This window comes from Scyliorhinus canicula, chromosome 15 (assembly GCF_902713615.1).
Source record: "Scyliorhinus canicula chromosome 15, sScyCan1.1, whole genome shotgun sequence".
NCBI classification, from domain to species: Eukaryota; Metazoa; Chordata; class Chondrichthyes; order Carcharhiniformes; family Scyliorhinidae; genus Scyliorhinus; species Scyliorhinus canicula.
The window spans coordinates 146957248-146972177 of record NC_052160.1 but is presented as its reverse complement, the minus strand read 5'-3'; the positions used below and the strand labels follow the sequence as shown (position 1 = coordinate 146972177).

The following is a 14930-nucleotide window of genomic DNA, read 5'->3' as shown; positions in this document are numbered from 1 at the left end:
TCTTAACATAGATCAGAAAGATCATTTTATAGATTAAAGTTTGACGGTGCAGCCTTATGCTGAGTCAAAGGCAGATTTCACAATGAGTGAATCAACCCTGGTTAACATAAATGAACTTTGGAGCGGGAATGGCTTTTTAGCCTGTTGAGCCTGTTCTGCCATTCAACTAAATGACGGCTGATCAATTGGGTGGTACTGTAGCACAGTGGTTAGCACTGTCGCTTCACAGCGCCAGGGTCCCAGGTTCGATTCCCGGCTTTAGCCACTGTCTGTGCAGAGTCTGCATGTTCTCCCTGTGTCTGCGTGGGATTCCTCCGGGTGCTCCAGTTTCCTCCCACAAGTCCTGAAAGACGTGCTGTTAGGTGAATTAGACATTCTGAAATCTCCCTCTGTGTACCCGAACAGGCGCCGGAGTGTGGCAACGCAACACTTGCGAGTCCGGCAATGCAATTTATCGTTAATTGGTCCACTTAACCAGGCCTCATGGGTATCTCGCCCCAATTGCTGGCTTGCCAGCTGACTCGGTGGTATCGCGCTACCCAGCCCCCCGCTAACAAGGTCGAACAGCACCTAAGCTGCACTTGCTCAGCCAACCCCAGCCAGCTCACGGCAATGGCACCAAGGAGACCAGCCCTAAGATTCGGGGACGCCGACCTGGGGAGGCTCCTGGACACCATGGAGGTCAGGAGGGATCTCCGGTTCCCCTGAGGTCCTGGAGCCTTAGGGCAGCCAGTGCTGCCTGGGACGAGGTGGCGGCAGCTGTAAGCTCAGGCAGTGTGACCAGGAAGGCTGGCTTCCAGTGCAAGAAGAAGGTCAACAACCTACACCGGGCAGCATGAGTGAGCATCCACACCCCCCAATCACCCAAGTCACCCCCCCCCCCCAACCATATTAAGCCACGCGTGTGACTAACGATGCCCTCTCTGTGACTCCTCAGGAAAAGCTCTCCCTCAATCACCGGGAGAAGGCCCAGACTGGGCCCAATCACCGGGAGAAGGCCCAGACTGGGCCCAATCACCGGGAGAAGGCCCAGACTGGGCCCAATCACCGGGAGAAGGCCCAGACTGGGCCCAATCACCGGGAGAAGGCCCAGACTGGGCCCAATCACCGGGAGAAGGCCCAGACTGGGCCCTATCACCGGGAGAAGGCCCAGACTGGGCCCAATCACCGGGAGAAGGCCCAGACTGGGCCCAATCACCGGGAGAAGGCCCAGAGTGGGCCCAATCACCGGGAGAGTGCCCAATCTGGCATTGGGTGCCGGACATCAGAATCCTCACCTACTCCGAGGAGCAGTCCCTGGAGGTGACTGGTGTGGCCGAGGACAGGGTGGTCACCCATGCGAAGACTGGTGGAGGCGGCAGAGGTGAGGAACCACCGGGCTCCACCCGGAGGACCTGTCCAATGTGAGTTGTTACTGCCTCACTGACTGACCCATCCCTCCCACTGACCACATGTCCATTTTCCCGCAGGTCCTCCACCGACAGAGCCGGCCCATCCCGGGCGGCCCCCTCTCCTGACTCCGAGGAGAACACATCGGAGGAGAGCTCCGAAGATGCCACGAAAATAGGCGCGACACAGCTGTCACCCCACCCTCCACCAGCACAGATACACACACCTCGGTGGGAGATGTTAGTGGAAAGCCTTCTGGGGTGTAATCTGGTGAGCACCACACAGCTGCTAATGTACATCAGGAGGAGGCAGGAACCCCCAGGCGAGACAGCAGTGGAAGGCCTGCTGAATCCCAGGACACAGCTGGGTCCCAGCCTGATGCTGAGCCTCTGGAACAGGGTTACCCGGAGCTGATGGAGACGATAGGCAGCAGCCGGGACATTCAGAGGGAGATGTCAGATCGCTCCTGCAGATCCAGAGCTGCTTGTGGTGTTCAACTTGGAGGACTGATTCATTAGCTGAGGGTGGATGGTACGTGGTAATCAGCAAGAGATTGCCTTGTCCATGTTAGACCTGAAACCATGAGTCCAGAGTGGGTGTTGAGAATTGCTCCACCACCTCCCCGGTTGGTTAACTCAACCAAAGCCAACATCCTCCTGACTGTATACCACTCCGCCATCATCTCTGCTGGGTCTGCCCTGCCGGTGAGACAGGACATACCCAGGAATGGTGATAGTGATGTCTGGGACGTTATCTGTAAGGTATGACCCTGTGAGTATGACTATGTCAGGCTGTTGATGACTACTCTGAGAGACAGCTCTGCCAAGTTTGGCTCAAGCCCCCAGATGTTAGTAAGGAAGACTTTGCAGGGTCGGCAATGCTGGGTTTGCCATTGTCATTTCCAGTCCCTTGGTCAATGCCAGACGGTCTGTCCGGTTTAATTCCTTTTTATTGGCTTTGTAGCTTCATACTGGGTGGCTTTCCCATCCCTGAGGGCATTTAAGAGTCAACCACATTGCTGTGGTTCTGGAGTCACATGTAGGCCAGACCAGGTAAGGACAGCAGATTGTCAGACGACAATCTACAATGGTTTTATGGCCATCACTAGACCTTTAATTCCAGATATTTAATTAATTCAACTTCCACCATCTGCCATGGATTCTAATCCGTGTCCCCAGATCTGGGTCTCTGGGTCACCAATCCAGTGACAATCCCATTGCTCCACCGCCTCCCCGGGTGGTTAACTCAACCAAAGCCACCGGCATTAATATAAAATCTAATTTCACCTGTGTTGCAACTCTGGGTCAAGTGGGGCCGGAATTGACCGCGCCCCAGCCCAGGGGGTCGTAACAATTGAAAGAAAAGTAAATATGCAAAAGTACACAGTGACAAATTAACATTTTATCGATTATGTTATCCATCCTACCTGAGCTGCTTGTAGTTGTTGTACACATTAGTGACTGTGCTGTCTGTCACAGCTGGATTGTTCATTATTGCCTCAACTTGTTTCAGTTTATTATCAAGGACATGTATCTCAGAATCATAATGATTTCCCACATGAGTTGGCAGCTTTATGTTCACCAAGGCTTTGTGTCGAATATTTAACGTGCTTAGTTGGTTATCCACAATCTGGAAACATGGGTGACATTGTTTGCAATTTGGAAAGTCAGAGCAGTAACCACGGACCCGCTCACACTCGTTACAACGCTTCCCGGTAAAACCTGCGTGGCACAGGCATTGTCCTGTACTTTTGTCACATCCTCTGGTCTCGGTACCACTTTGGTCACAATCACATTCTGTCAAGACAGCAAGTTTCAAAGAGGATTGATTCAGAGCATTCAACTAATATCATGCAACATCAATGTTTCCTTTATTCGTTCTTGGGATTTGGGCATCGCAGGGTTGGGCCAGAATTTGTTGCCCATCCCTAATTGCCCTTGAACTGAGTGGCTTGCTTGGCCATTTCAGAGGGAGACATTTAAGAGTCAACCAGAATACTGAGGGTCTGGAGTCACATGTCGGCCAGACGGGGTAAGGACGGCAGATTTCCTTCCCTGAAGGACTTTAGTGAACTAGATGGGATTTTACGACAATCGACAATGGTTTCATGGTCACCATTAGAATTTTAATTCCATATTTTTACTGAATTCAAATTTCACCATCTTGCCGTTACGGGATTCAAACACAGGAACCCAGAGCATTATGCTGGGTGCCTGGATTACACGTCCAGTGACAATACCACGATACCACCACCTCCCCTCTTGGTGATTAATATAGAATCTTAACATGATCAAGACCAGGACACTGAGAGCAAAACCTAATTTGATTTCCAACAGGGGAAGACTTACAGGTTTCTCCTCTTTGTTCCATCTATTTTGGGGTGTTCAGGAGTGAGAAATGGGAGAGGAAATTGTCCCAACATCCCCTTGGCCTGTATTACCAATTCTCAAACATTCTGTCAGCCATATGGTGGAGGTTCAATAATGTCAAGAAATGTATGAGACATATTTCAACAGCAACTTAGCATGTCAATACAGGGCCAGGATCTCCTGTCCAATGCTGCTAAGGAAACAGCGAGGGAATTAATATTAAAGGGTTGGTTGAAAAAGAGAAATATTAGAGGGTGTGATGGGAAACCAGGAGATTGGAATGAAACGATTCTCCGCTGCCTGACGCCGTTATGGTAATCGGCGATCGAGAGGAGAATCCCTGTTTACAACTGAATCAGGGGCGGGGCCTGTTTTTGGATGCTCCACCTCCTCCATAACGGCGTCATTGAGGAGTACGGCGCACGCCATTGGGACAGCCACAGGACATTACCTGAAGGCGCTACCCCGATGCTCCGCCCTCAATGGGCCATGTTCCCGACGGGCTGCCACAGTCGGGCGGGAGCCGCGAAGCTGGCCGGAGTGGGGGGGGGAGGGGGCTTCACCGAGGGCTGGGGGGACTGGTGGGGGGATGATCCGGGGATGGTGAGGTGGTGTCCAGGGGGGCACTATCTGGCAGGTCGGGTCCGCACGTGGCCGGTCCCATGTTGTACGGCGTGACCGCTGCAGGTCGTCGCCGTGCGCATGCGGGTCCACGGACCCGCCAATTCTCCAGGTGTTTATAACAGGAAGGCCGGACGTTCTACGGGGCATGGCTGCCAGCCCCTCACCGGTCAGAGGGTCGGTGCTGGGGCCTTGCGATTTTTTTGTCGGAAAACCAGATACTTCCTCCAGACATAGCCTCAAAACCGTAGAATCCAGCCCGATGCTTCAGCACTTGCCAGATCTGAGGAACCAAGTTTGATCTGCAGCTCTTAATCAGACCCCTAGATGGAGCTCCTGCACAGTCAAAGATAAACCATCAGAGAAAGATTTCCACTGTTGCAGCACAGTCAGCTGCTGTCTGACTCGACCAGTTTCTCACGGCAAACAAAAATAAGAGAGCGAGAAATAAAAGGATGAGAAACAGTTCTTAGATTTGAAGAAACTCTGAAGGGAATAAAATCAAGTAAAAATTATTACATAAGAGTACTGGGATCAGCTCTCACATCATGCTTTGTGATTTGTCATGATTCTGAAACTTTAGAGTAGTGAACCGGAATGAGAGATTACAAATATAACACAAAGTAAGAGGGAGATTTGAATGGGTTGAGTGCTCAACCAAGAATATAGACCTAGGGCGGGATTCTCCCTGACCCGGCGGGGCGGGCACCGAGGAGTGACGTGAACCACTCTGGCTTCGAGCCACCCGGAATCCTCCGCACCCTCAGGGGTTAGGCCAGCACCGGAGGGGTTGGCGCCATGCCAACTGCCGCCGTAGTGGCTTAGTGCCGCGCCTATCGGCGCCGAAGGGCCTCCATCGGCCGGCACATGCGCGGGAGCGCCAGCGTGTGCTGACATCATCCTAGCACATGCGCAGGGGGGTTTGTCTCTGCACCAGCCATGGCGGAGGTCCACAGCAGCCGGTGCAGAGGAAAACAGTCCCCCCATGGCACAGGCCCGCCCGCAGATCGGTGGGCCCCGATCGCGGGCCAGGCCACCGTGGGGGCACCCCCCCCCGCGGCCAGACCCCCTTGAACCCCGGAGGCTGCCTGCTGGTAAGTACCAGGTCTAATTAATGCCGACGGGACCGGCCTAAAACGGGCGGCTGCTTGGCCCATTGTGGGCCGGAGAATCGCCGGGGGGGGGGTGGGGGTGTGCTGCCAACGGCCCCCGACCGGCGCGCCACGATTCCCGCTCCCGCCAAAACCCCGGCGTTGGAGAATTCGGCAGCCGGTGGGGGCTAGATTCACGCGCCCCCTGCCGATTCTCCGGCCCGGCTGGGGGTCAACCCCTCCTTCTCTAGTTTCCTCAGCTAGTCAGAGGCTCTCGGTGTCTCTTTAATTTCTTTCATTATCTCATATTAATATCACCACGACCATTTAGCTATCGCCTGTTTCCATTTTAAACAGATAACAGTTGGTTTCCTGCATACTTCCATTCCTGTTTTTGTGTGCTTATATGTGTCTGCATGCATATATATTTATTTCTGTGTGCCTGCATGACTCTGGGACCATGTATGTTTCTGTGTGCAAAAATATTTATGCCTGCCTATATTTTTATGTTTATGCGTGCGTACATGTTCATGTGTGCATGTGTGCATATATGTTGATGTTTATATGTGCATGTGGTGAATTATAAATACTAATAATCCACACTGTATTGTACAACAAGTGTTGAGCCTCTATATTGTATTGGATCACGTGTAGTTGCGTGGCTCTACCCATAGGGGGAGATGAGGAGCTTGTACTGGGCTCCACCCTTGGCTCCGCCCATGGCTCCACCCATGGCTCCTCCCCTTAACCGGATGTATAAAGGTTGATGCTGAGAGTCTGCCTGCCAGTTCATCTGGAGTTCATCTCGTCACAGGCAGGCTCTGTTGTAAGACGATTAAAACCACTGTTCACTTCTAACCACGTGTCGTGTGAATTGATGGTCTCATCAGTGCATATATGTTTCAGTGTGCATATATGTTTATGTGTACATATATGTTGATGTTTCTGTATGCATAAATGTATATTTATGTGTGCATAAATGTTTATGTGCGCATAAATGTTATGGCTGTATATATGTTTACGTGTGCAGACATGTTCATGTGTGCATATATATTGATGTTTATGTGTGCATATACATTTCTATGCATATATGTTTACGTTGATGTGTGCATATGTGTTTATGTCTGCATATATGTTTATGTGTGCACATATGTTTATGTTTGCATATATGTTTAGGATGTGCAGAAATGTTTATGTCTGTATATATGTTTATATGTGCATGTCTGTTTTTGTGTACATATGTGTTTCTGTGTGCATATATGTTGATGTTTATGTATGCATATATGTTATATGCGTGCATAAATGGTTATAATAATAATCTTTATTAGTGTCACAAGTAGGCTCACATTAATACTGCAATGAAGTTACTGAGAAAAGCCCCTAGTCGCCACATTCCGGCGCCTGTTCGGGTAAACAGAGGGAGAATTCAGAATGTCCAATTCACTTAACAGCACATCTTTCGGGACTTGTGGGAGGAAACTGGAGCACCCGGATGAAACCCATGCAGACTCCGCACAGACAGTGACACAAGCCGGGAATCGAACCTGGGAGCCTGGTGCTGTGAAGCAACAGTGCTAACCACCATGATGCACAATGCCTGCACGTATGTTTATGTGTGCATAAATGTTTATGCCTGTATATGTCTGTAATACTAAAAGGAATAAAACTGGAGATGTTAAGATTCAAAACAGAGGTAAAAAAACCAACATAAGTGTACTTTACCTGAATGTTAGTAGTATTCGGAATAAAGTAAATGAGTTGATGGCGCAAATCATCGTGAATGTTATGATTTAGTGGCCATTACTGAAACATGGTTAAAGGATGGTCACGACTGAGTGTTAAATATCCGAGGGTATCAAACTATTCGGAAGGACAGAGTGGATGGTAAGGGAGGTGGTGTAGCTCTGTTATTTAAAGATGACATTCGGGCAATAGTAAGGGATGACATCGGTGCTATGGAGGATAAGGTTGAATCCATTTTAAGGCAAAAACGTCACTGATAGGAGTAGTCTATAGGCCACCAAATAGTAACATTATGGTGGGGCAGGCAATAAACAAAGAAATAACTGATGCATGTAGAAATGGTACAGCAGTTATCATGGGGATTTTAATCTACATGTCGATTGGTTTAACCAGGTCGGTCAAGGCAGCCTTGAGGAGGAGTTTACAGAATGTATCCGCGATAGTTTCCGAGAACAGTATGTAATGGAACCTACGAGGGAACAAGCGGTCCTAGATCTTGTCCTGTGTAATGAGACAGGATTGATTCATGATCTCATTGTTAGGGATCCTCTCGGAAGGAGCGATCACAATATGGTGGAATTTAAAATACAGATGGAGGGTGAGAAGGTAAAATCAAATACTAATGTTTTGTGTTTAAACAAAGGAGATTACAATGGGATGAGAGAAGAACTAGCTAAGGTAGACTGGGAGCAAAGACTTTATGGTGGAACAGTTGAGAAACAGTGGAGAACCTTCCAAGCTATTTTTCACAGTGCTCAGCAAAGGTTTATATCAACAAAAAGGAAGGACGGTAGAAAGAGGGAAAATCGACCGTAGATATCTAAGGAAATAAGAGAGAGTATCAAACTGAAGGAAAAAGCATGCAAAGTGGCAAAGATTGGTGGGAGACTAGAGGACTGGGAAATCTTTAAGGGGCAACAGAAAGCTACTAAAAAAGTTATAAAGAAGAGTAAGATAGATTATGAGAGTAAACTTGCTCAGAATATAAAAACAGATAGTAAAAGTTTCTGCAAATATATAAAACAAAAAAGAGTGGCCAAGGTAAATATTGGTCCTTTAGAGGATGAGAAGTGAGTTTTAATAATGGGAGATGAGGAAATGCCTGAGGAACTGAACAGGTTTTTTGGGTCGGTCTTCACAGTAGAAGACACAAATAACATGCCAGTGACTGATAGAAATGAGGCTATGACAGGTGAGGACCTTGAGAGGATTGTTATCACTAAGGAGGTAGTGATGGGCAAGCTAATGGGGCTAAAAGTAGACAATTCTCCTGGCCCTGATGGAATGCATCCCAGAGTGCTAAAAGAGCTGGCTAGGGAAATTGCAGATGCACTAGTGATAATTTACCAAAATTCACTGGATTCTGGGGTGGTCCCGGTGGATTGGAAATTAGCAAACGTGACACCACTGTTTAAAAAAGGAGGTAGGTAGAGAGCGGGTAATTATAGGCCATCGAGCTTAACTTCAGTAGTAGGGAAGATGTTGGAATCTATCATCAAGGAAGAAATAGCGAGGCATCTAGATAGAAATTGTCCCATTGGGCAGACGCAGCATGGGTTCAGTAACGGCAGGTCGTGCCTAACTAATTCAGGGAATTTTTTGAGGACATTACCAGTGCAGTAGATGATGGGGAGCCAATGGATGTGGTATATCTGGATTTCCAGAAAGCCTTTGACAAGGTGCCACACAAAAGGTTGCTGCATGAGATAAAGATGCATGGCATTAAGGGTAAAGTAGTAGCATGGATAGAGGATTGGTTTGCAGATGACACTAAGATGAGTAGTAAAGCGAAAAGTGCAGAGGATACTGGAAGTCTGCAGAGGGATTTGGATAGGTTAAGTGAATGGGCTATGGTCTGGCAGATGGAATACAATGTTGACAAATGTGAGGCTATCCATTTTGGAAGGAATAATAGCAAACGGGATTATTATTTAAATGATAAAATATTAAAGCATGCTGCTGTGCAGAGAGACCTGGGTGTGCTAGTGCATGAGTCACAAAAAGTTGGTTTACAGGTGCAACAGGTGATTGAGAAGGCAAATGGAATTTTGTCCTTCATTGCTAGAGGGTGGAGTTTAAGACTAGGGAGGTTATGCTGCAATTGTATAAGGTGTTAATGAGGCCACACCTGGAGTACTGTGTTCAGTTTTGGTCTCCTTACTTGAGAAAGGACGTACTGGCACTGGAGGGTGTGCAGAGGAGATTCACTAGGTTAATCCCAGAGCTGAAGGGGTTGGATTACGAGGAGAGGTTGAGTAGACTGGGACTGTACTCGTTGGAATTTAGAAGGATGAGGGGGGATCTTATAGAAACATTTAAAATTATGAAGGGAATAGATAGGATCGATGTGGGCAGGTGTTTCCACTGGCGGGTGAAAGCAGAACTAGGGGGCATAGCCTCAAAATAAGGGGAAGTAGATTTAGGATTGAGTTTAGGAGGAACTTCTTCACCCAAAGGGTTGTGAATCTATGGAATTCCTTGCCCAGTGAAGCAGTAGAGGCTCCTTCATTAAATGTTTTTAAGATAAAGATAGATAGTTTTTTGAAGAATAAAGGGATTAAGGGTTATGGTGTTCGGGCCGGAAAGTGGAGCTGAGTCCACAAAAGATCAGCCATGATCTAATTGAATGGTGGAGCAGGCTCGAGGGGCCAGATGGCCTACTCCTGCTCCTAGTTCTTGTGTTCTTATGTTCTTATATGTGTATGTTTAGTGTGATAGCCTACAAGGTTATGGACTAGGTGCTGGAAAATGGGATTAAATGAACAATCAACTTTCTTCTGTTTTTCTGGCTGGCACAGACATGATGGGTTGAATGGCCTCTTCCTGTGCTGTAGTTTTCCTATGGTTCTATGTTCTATTCCCACTATGGGTCAAAAGCTAAGAAATGGAATGAGATTATGGGCTGAGGTATTTGATTCAATTAATATATAACATCCCATTGTTCGCAATTGAGGTTCCATAACATTATGGATAAAAGGAACAATGCCTGATTCAAAAATCTACAGGAATTCAGTAGAATCTAAGACAGCAGGTCAGTTAGACAGAAAAATACTCAGATGTTTCAATCAGAGAAAATATATGTATTTTTCGTGAAACAGTAATTTAAGGTTTGGGATACTTACCTATGCATTCTGTACCAAAACTGTAGTAGTTATCTGGACATTCTTGTAAATGTGTACTGCCGCATGTTCTTCCAATGTTTGTGTTCCTGCAAGGGCACTGTCCTGTCACCTGGTCACAACAAGATAGTAACGTATCAGTACTCTCTTACATCGAGCTTGGGTGAGAAGCCCTCAAAACATGATTTTTCTTGGTATTTCAGGCAGGGCTGTCCTGAAGACATACTGTAAGCATTGTGTGTAGGATGGCATTTAACATATTAGCAAGATGTTCTGAAAGATCATCCAAGATAAAGATGTTGTTCTCAATCCCAAGAACAAATCTGTAGACTTGAACACACCTTGTGAGGACACAAGCCCATAGTCGTCATCTAAAGGTATCACATTTTGTTGGGTAAGTGTCCTGTGAAACCCCTGGGATGTTTGACTATGTGAAATGTGGTATGTAAATGCTAGTTGTTGTTTATGCTTAATTGAATCACACTTGCATAGTACCCTCCATATCCCTCTAAAAACTGGGTACAAATTATACCAGAGTATGAATCATCTATTTTGTCAATCAAATATCTAAACATATTTTCGGGAAATATATTGGTGTAATTTACATTTCATAGCTTTACATCTATACTAATTGTATATCAATACTTCAATCTGCAGGAGGCTTTTTGACCCAGTGGGTAGGGTCCCTTCCACTGAGCTAGAAACCCAGGGTTCAAGTCCAACCCAAGGACTTGATGGTCAAAGAAGGTGCGTTTTTAATGCAGCCAAAAGTATCAACCTGCCAAATCCTTTCACTGCACGTCAATGAGAGGCAGTAAGAGTGGGAGAGATTCCTAGTCTGTCATGCTTGGTGCAGAGTGGATTCCTCAAGTTATAAGCCTCTGGTGACAAGCTGTTCCAGGAATAAGTAGCTCTGGGAACAGATGAAAGTCTGTCTCAGTGCAACACTATGTTCAGGAAGAGAAACAACTTCGATATGAAATGCGCTATGAAACCTTGGGTTTAAGATCATGCTTTACTTTCCTCTGCCTGGAAATATAATACCAGCCAAATCTGTAAACCCACAAAAAGAAAGCGGCAGAGAGCAACTTCTTTTTAGTGCAATTCCACACTCAATAGATGCTGGCCTTGCACTGGCACCCATATCGTACGAATGAATAATAAAAAAGACAATAAATTAATTAACAACAGGAATGAGACAGAATGCTGCTCAATTTAAGCACATCTTTAATTGGAATAGTTAGCTGCATTTTTAGTGGTCCGTATGGTGATACTCAGCTGGAAGAATTTTGGCGGCAACATAGAGGAAGATACCAGTGCCATTAGCGCTATGACGTACGTCATAAAGAAACGTGGGGCTGGATTCTCCAATTTGGAGACTATGTCCCCACGCCGACGTGGGAACAACTGCCGCAAAATGGCATCGATTCCCCGTTTTGCTGGGGGCGAGCATGCTGGCAGCGAGCTGGAGAATTGCCAGGTCCGTGGCCGCGCATGCACATGGCGGTGGCCTGCAGCGGCCGCACCGTGCTACATGGCGGATACCACTCGCGGACCCGGCCCGCAGAATAGTCCACATCGAGGCCAGTGCGCGCACCCCGCACCGCCCGACCGCCGCACCACAGTGCCCCCAGCCCCGAACATGTCCGCCCCTGCCTGCGGAGCAGTTCCTCCCCCCCCCCCACGACTGTGGTGGCGCTGGACTGAGTCCCCAGCCGCCACCCCGAGTTCCTGACGGGTGAGACCATGCGTGCCCCATGCCGTCGCGAACTCAGCCGGTCGGGGGCGGTGCATGTGGGTGCTGGCCTCAGGCAATGGCTCTGCGAGTACACCTCTTTAGAGTGGACGGACCATCGCGGAAGTGGCGCTGCCCCGATCCTGTCGGGAATTTGGATTCTCTGGCCCGTCACCGAGCGCGATTTCGGCATTTCCGACCGGAGAATCCAGCCCATGGTCTCAGTGCGGGTGGCCATTTTAAGTCGCCGACAGGAGCCGCCACCTTATGCCAAAAATGTGGCAATCGACATGGCCCACGGCAATGACCGACCTTTGGAAAAGTCTGTTCCAAGTGCAGCCATGTTGGGCATTTTGCAAAACAGTGTTTTTTGCATCCTACAGTGGACCAAATAAGATCAGTAAATGCCGTTGATGAGATGCCTCCGGACGAACAGTTTTTTTAATCAATCTCATTGCAACCAAGGACCAGAAGAGTCCAATCCAAAAAGATGAAGATATAATTTCAGAAAAGAACGAAACAAGTAAGAATTCGCCAGAAACCATCCAAACCGGATAGAAAATGATGGTGCTCCTAATTAACTCATTATTACGCTGGAACCTGGACATTGGAATGAGGGCCCACCCCTCAGTCAGTCTACTTTGCACAAGCTGAACACGTAGCTGAAAGTCATTGATTGGCCGGACTGGCGGTTCACTACGGTACAAAAAAGATGGAGACGTTCGGCAAGTGTGAACTTGACCTTTGCATGTACGACACAACGTACATGTTACTGTTTTATATTGTAGACATAAAAATTGAGTCCATCATCGGAGAGGATGCATGTGAATCCCTGAACTAAATTGAGCAACTGTATGTCCCAGACGGTGGGTGGCCAGCTGAATACTACAAATCCCTACAAGATATCATAGTGCAGTCATTCGATGAGGATTCAGCAGAAATCCAGGTGGAGGATGACAAATCAGACAAAGAGCTGGAAGAGCCAAAGAGCATTCCGCAATTCTGGTTAACAGTCTTCAAGAAGGTGCATCTGCTCAGTGGCATGATACAGGAGCATGATGAGCCCGTATTAAAGCATCTATAAGATGTGAATGTTAAATGTTCAGAGCATCAGACGCCTGGGAGCTTCACTCTGGGGTTTAGGTTCTAGCTTAATGAGCATTTTACAAATGAGGTGATGACAAAAGTACAGCCTCCTTCTGCACTGTAAATTCTATGATTCTATGATTCTACACCAGATGGATTCACGGCCTGACAAGCTTGAATCTTCCTTCTTTGATGAACTAGAAATCATGGGATGCACAGGCTGCTAGATCAACTGGAAGAAAGGAAAAAAAGTCACGTTGAAAACAATTAAAATTAAGCCAAGGCACAAAGCTTGAAAGTATTCGCAGAACAGTTACAAAAGCTGTACCAAATAACTCACTCTTCAATTTCTTCAGTCCTCCTGAGGTTCCACAGCGTAGAATGTTAAATAAGAGCGTGAACACATAATTCCGTGTGCAATGTTGTATTTTACAGGAGAAATCATTGCAGACGATGCTGACTCCGATAATGAATACTAAAAAGATTTATACGCTGACCTCGAAGATGAAGTGGAAAGCGAAGGTGTGGACGGTGAGCCGATGAAGACAGATATGAAATGTTCGTATGGTGAGGTGGTCACAGGGGATGCCCAGACGGCGCACGACACTGAGAAGGGCAAGAGCTCTGAGATGGCGCACTCCAAAATAAAAAGTGAGATAGCAGTGGCTGATACCTCGGAGGAACAGCTCTTGAACAAGCCAGTACCAGACGACATTGTAACAATCTTAGAGAAGCTTGCTCCAGGGGCACTTTGTGAATCATTTCAGGTCTCTGAAATGGTTCCGGTAGTCGACTCCCTGATCCTCGAGACAACTCCACCGGACGATGAATTAGAGGAGCTGATGACTATATCGCTATGCAGCTCGATGCATCTACTCGAGCAAGACCAGGATGGCCCATCGTCTGGATCGTCAGGGCCAGAGAGTGATTGCATCCTCATTTCCAGTGATGAGGAGCCATTGAGCGTTGCTCCAGTAAGCCAAGAAGGGACAGCACCTGTTTTCGTAGATATGACTTCCACCGAGGCACCAGAGAGCGAGGCGCTCCAACCTCCAATGGAGGGTGCAGAATTGGGCATGGCCACACAATCCCATGATGGCATGCCAGAGCCTCAGGTTCCACCTGAGCATCCGCAGACCTCCGAGCACAGGGTGCAGACCAGCTCCAAGCACAGGGTGCAGACCAGCTCCGAGCACAGGGTGCAGACCAGCTCCGAGCCCAGGGTGCAGACCAGCACCCAGCACAGGGTGCAGACCAGCTCCGAGCCCAGGGTGCAGACCAGCTCCGAGCACAGGGTGCAGACCAGCTCCGAGCCCAGGGTGCAGACCAGCTCCGAGCACAAGGTGCAGACCAGCTCCAAGCACAGGGTGCAGACCAGCTCCGAGCACAGGGTGCAGACCAGCTCCGAGCACAGGGTGCAGACCAGCTCCGAGCCCAGGGTGCAGACCAGCTCCGAGCACAAGGTGCAGACCAGCTCCGAGCCCAGGGTGCAGACCAGCACCCAGCACAGGGTGCAGACCAGCTCCAAGCACAGGGTGCAGACCAGCACCCAGCACAGGGTGCAGACCAGCACCCAGCACAGGGTGCAGACCAGCTCCGAGCACAGGGTGCAGACCAGCTCCAAGCACAGGGTGCAGACCAGCACCCAGCACAGGGTGCAGACCAGCACCCAGCACAGGGTGCAGACCAGCTCCGAGCCCAGGGTGCAGACCAGCTCCGAGCACAAGGTGCAGACCAGCTCCGAGCCCAGGGTGCAGACCAGCTCCGAGCACAGGGT

General features: G+C 48.4%; 1 protein-coding gene across 1 annotated transcript in view; it reads right to left on the bottom strand.

The window, feature by feature from the left end:
- The window catches only part of LOC119978746 (laminin subunit beta-3-like), a 113918-nt gene that overhangs the window by 50378 nt on the left and 48610 nt on the right, over positions 1 to 14930 (bottom strand). The window contains exons 12-13 of the mRNA XM_038820587.1: positions 10336 to 10444; positions 2816 to 3185 (exon numbers count right to left, since the gene is read on the bottom strand). Of these exons, the coding sequence (XP_038676515.1) occupies positions 2816 to 3185; positions 10336 to 10444 (479 nt within the window). The remainder of the gene's footprint in view (positions 1 to 2815; positions 3186 to 10335; positions 10445 to 14930) is intronic.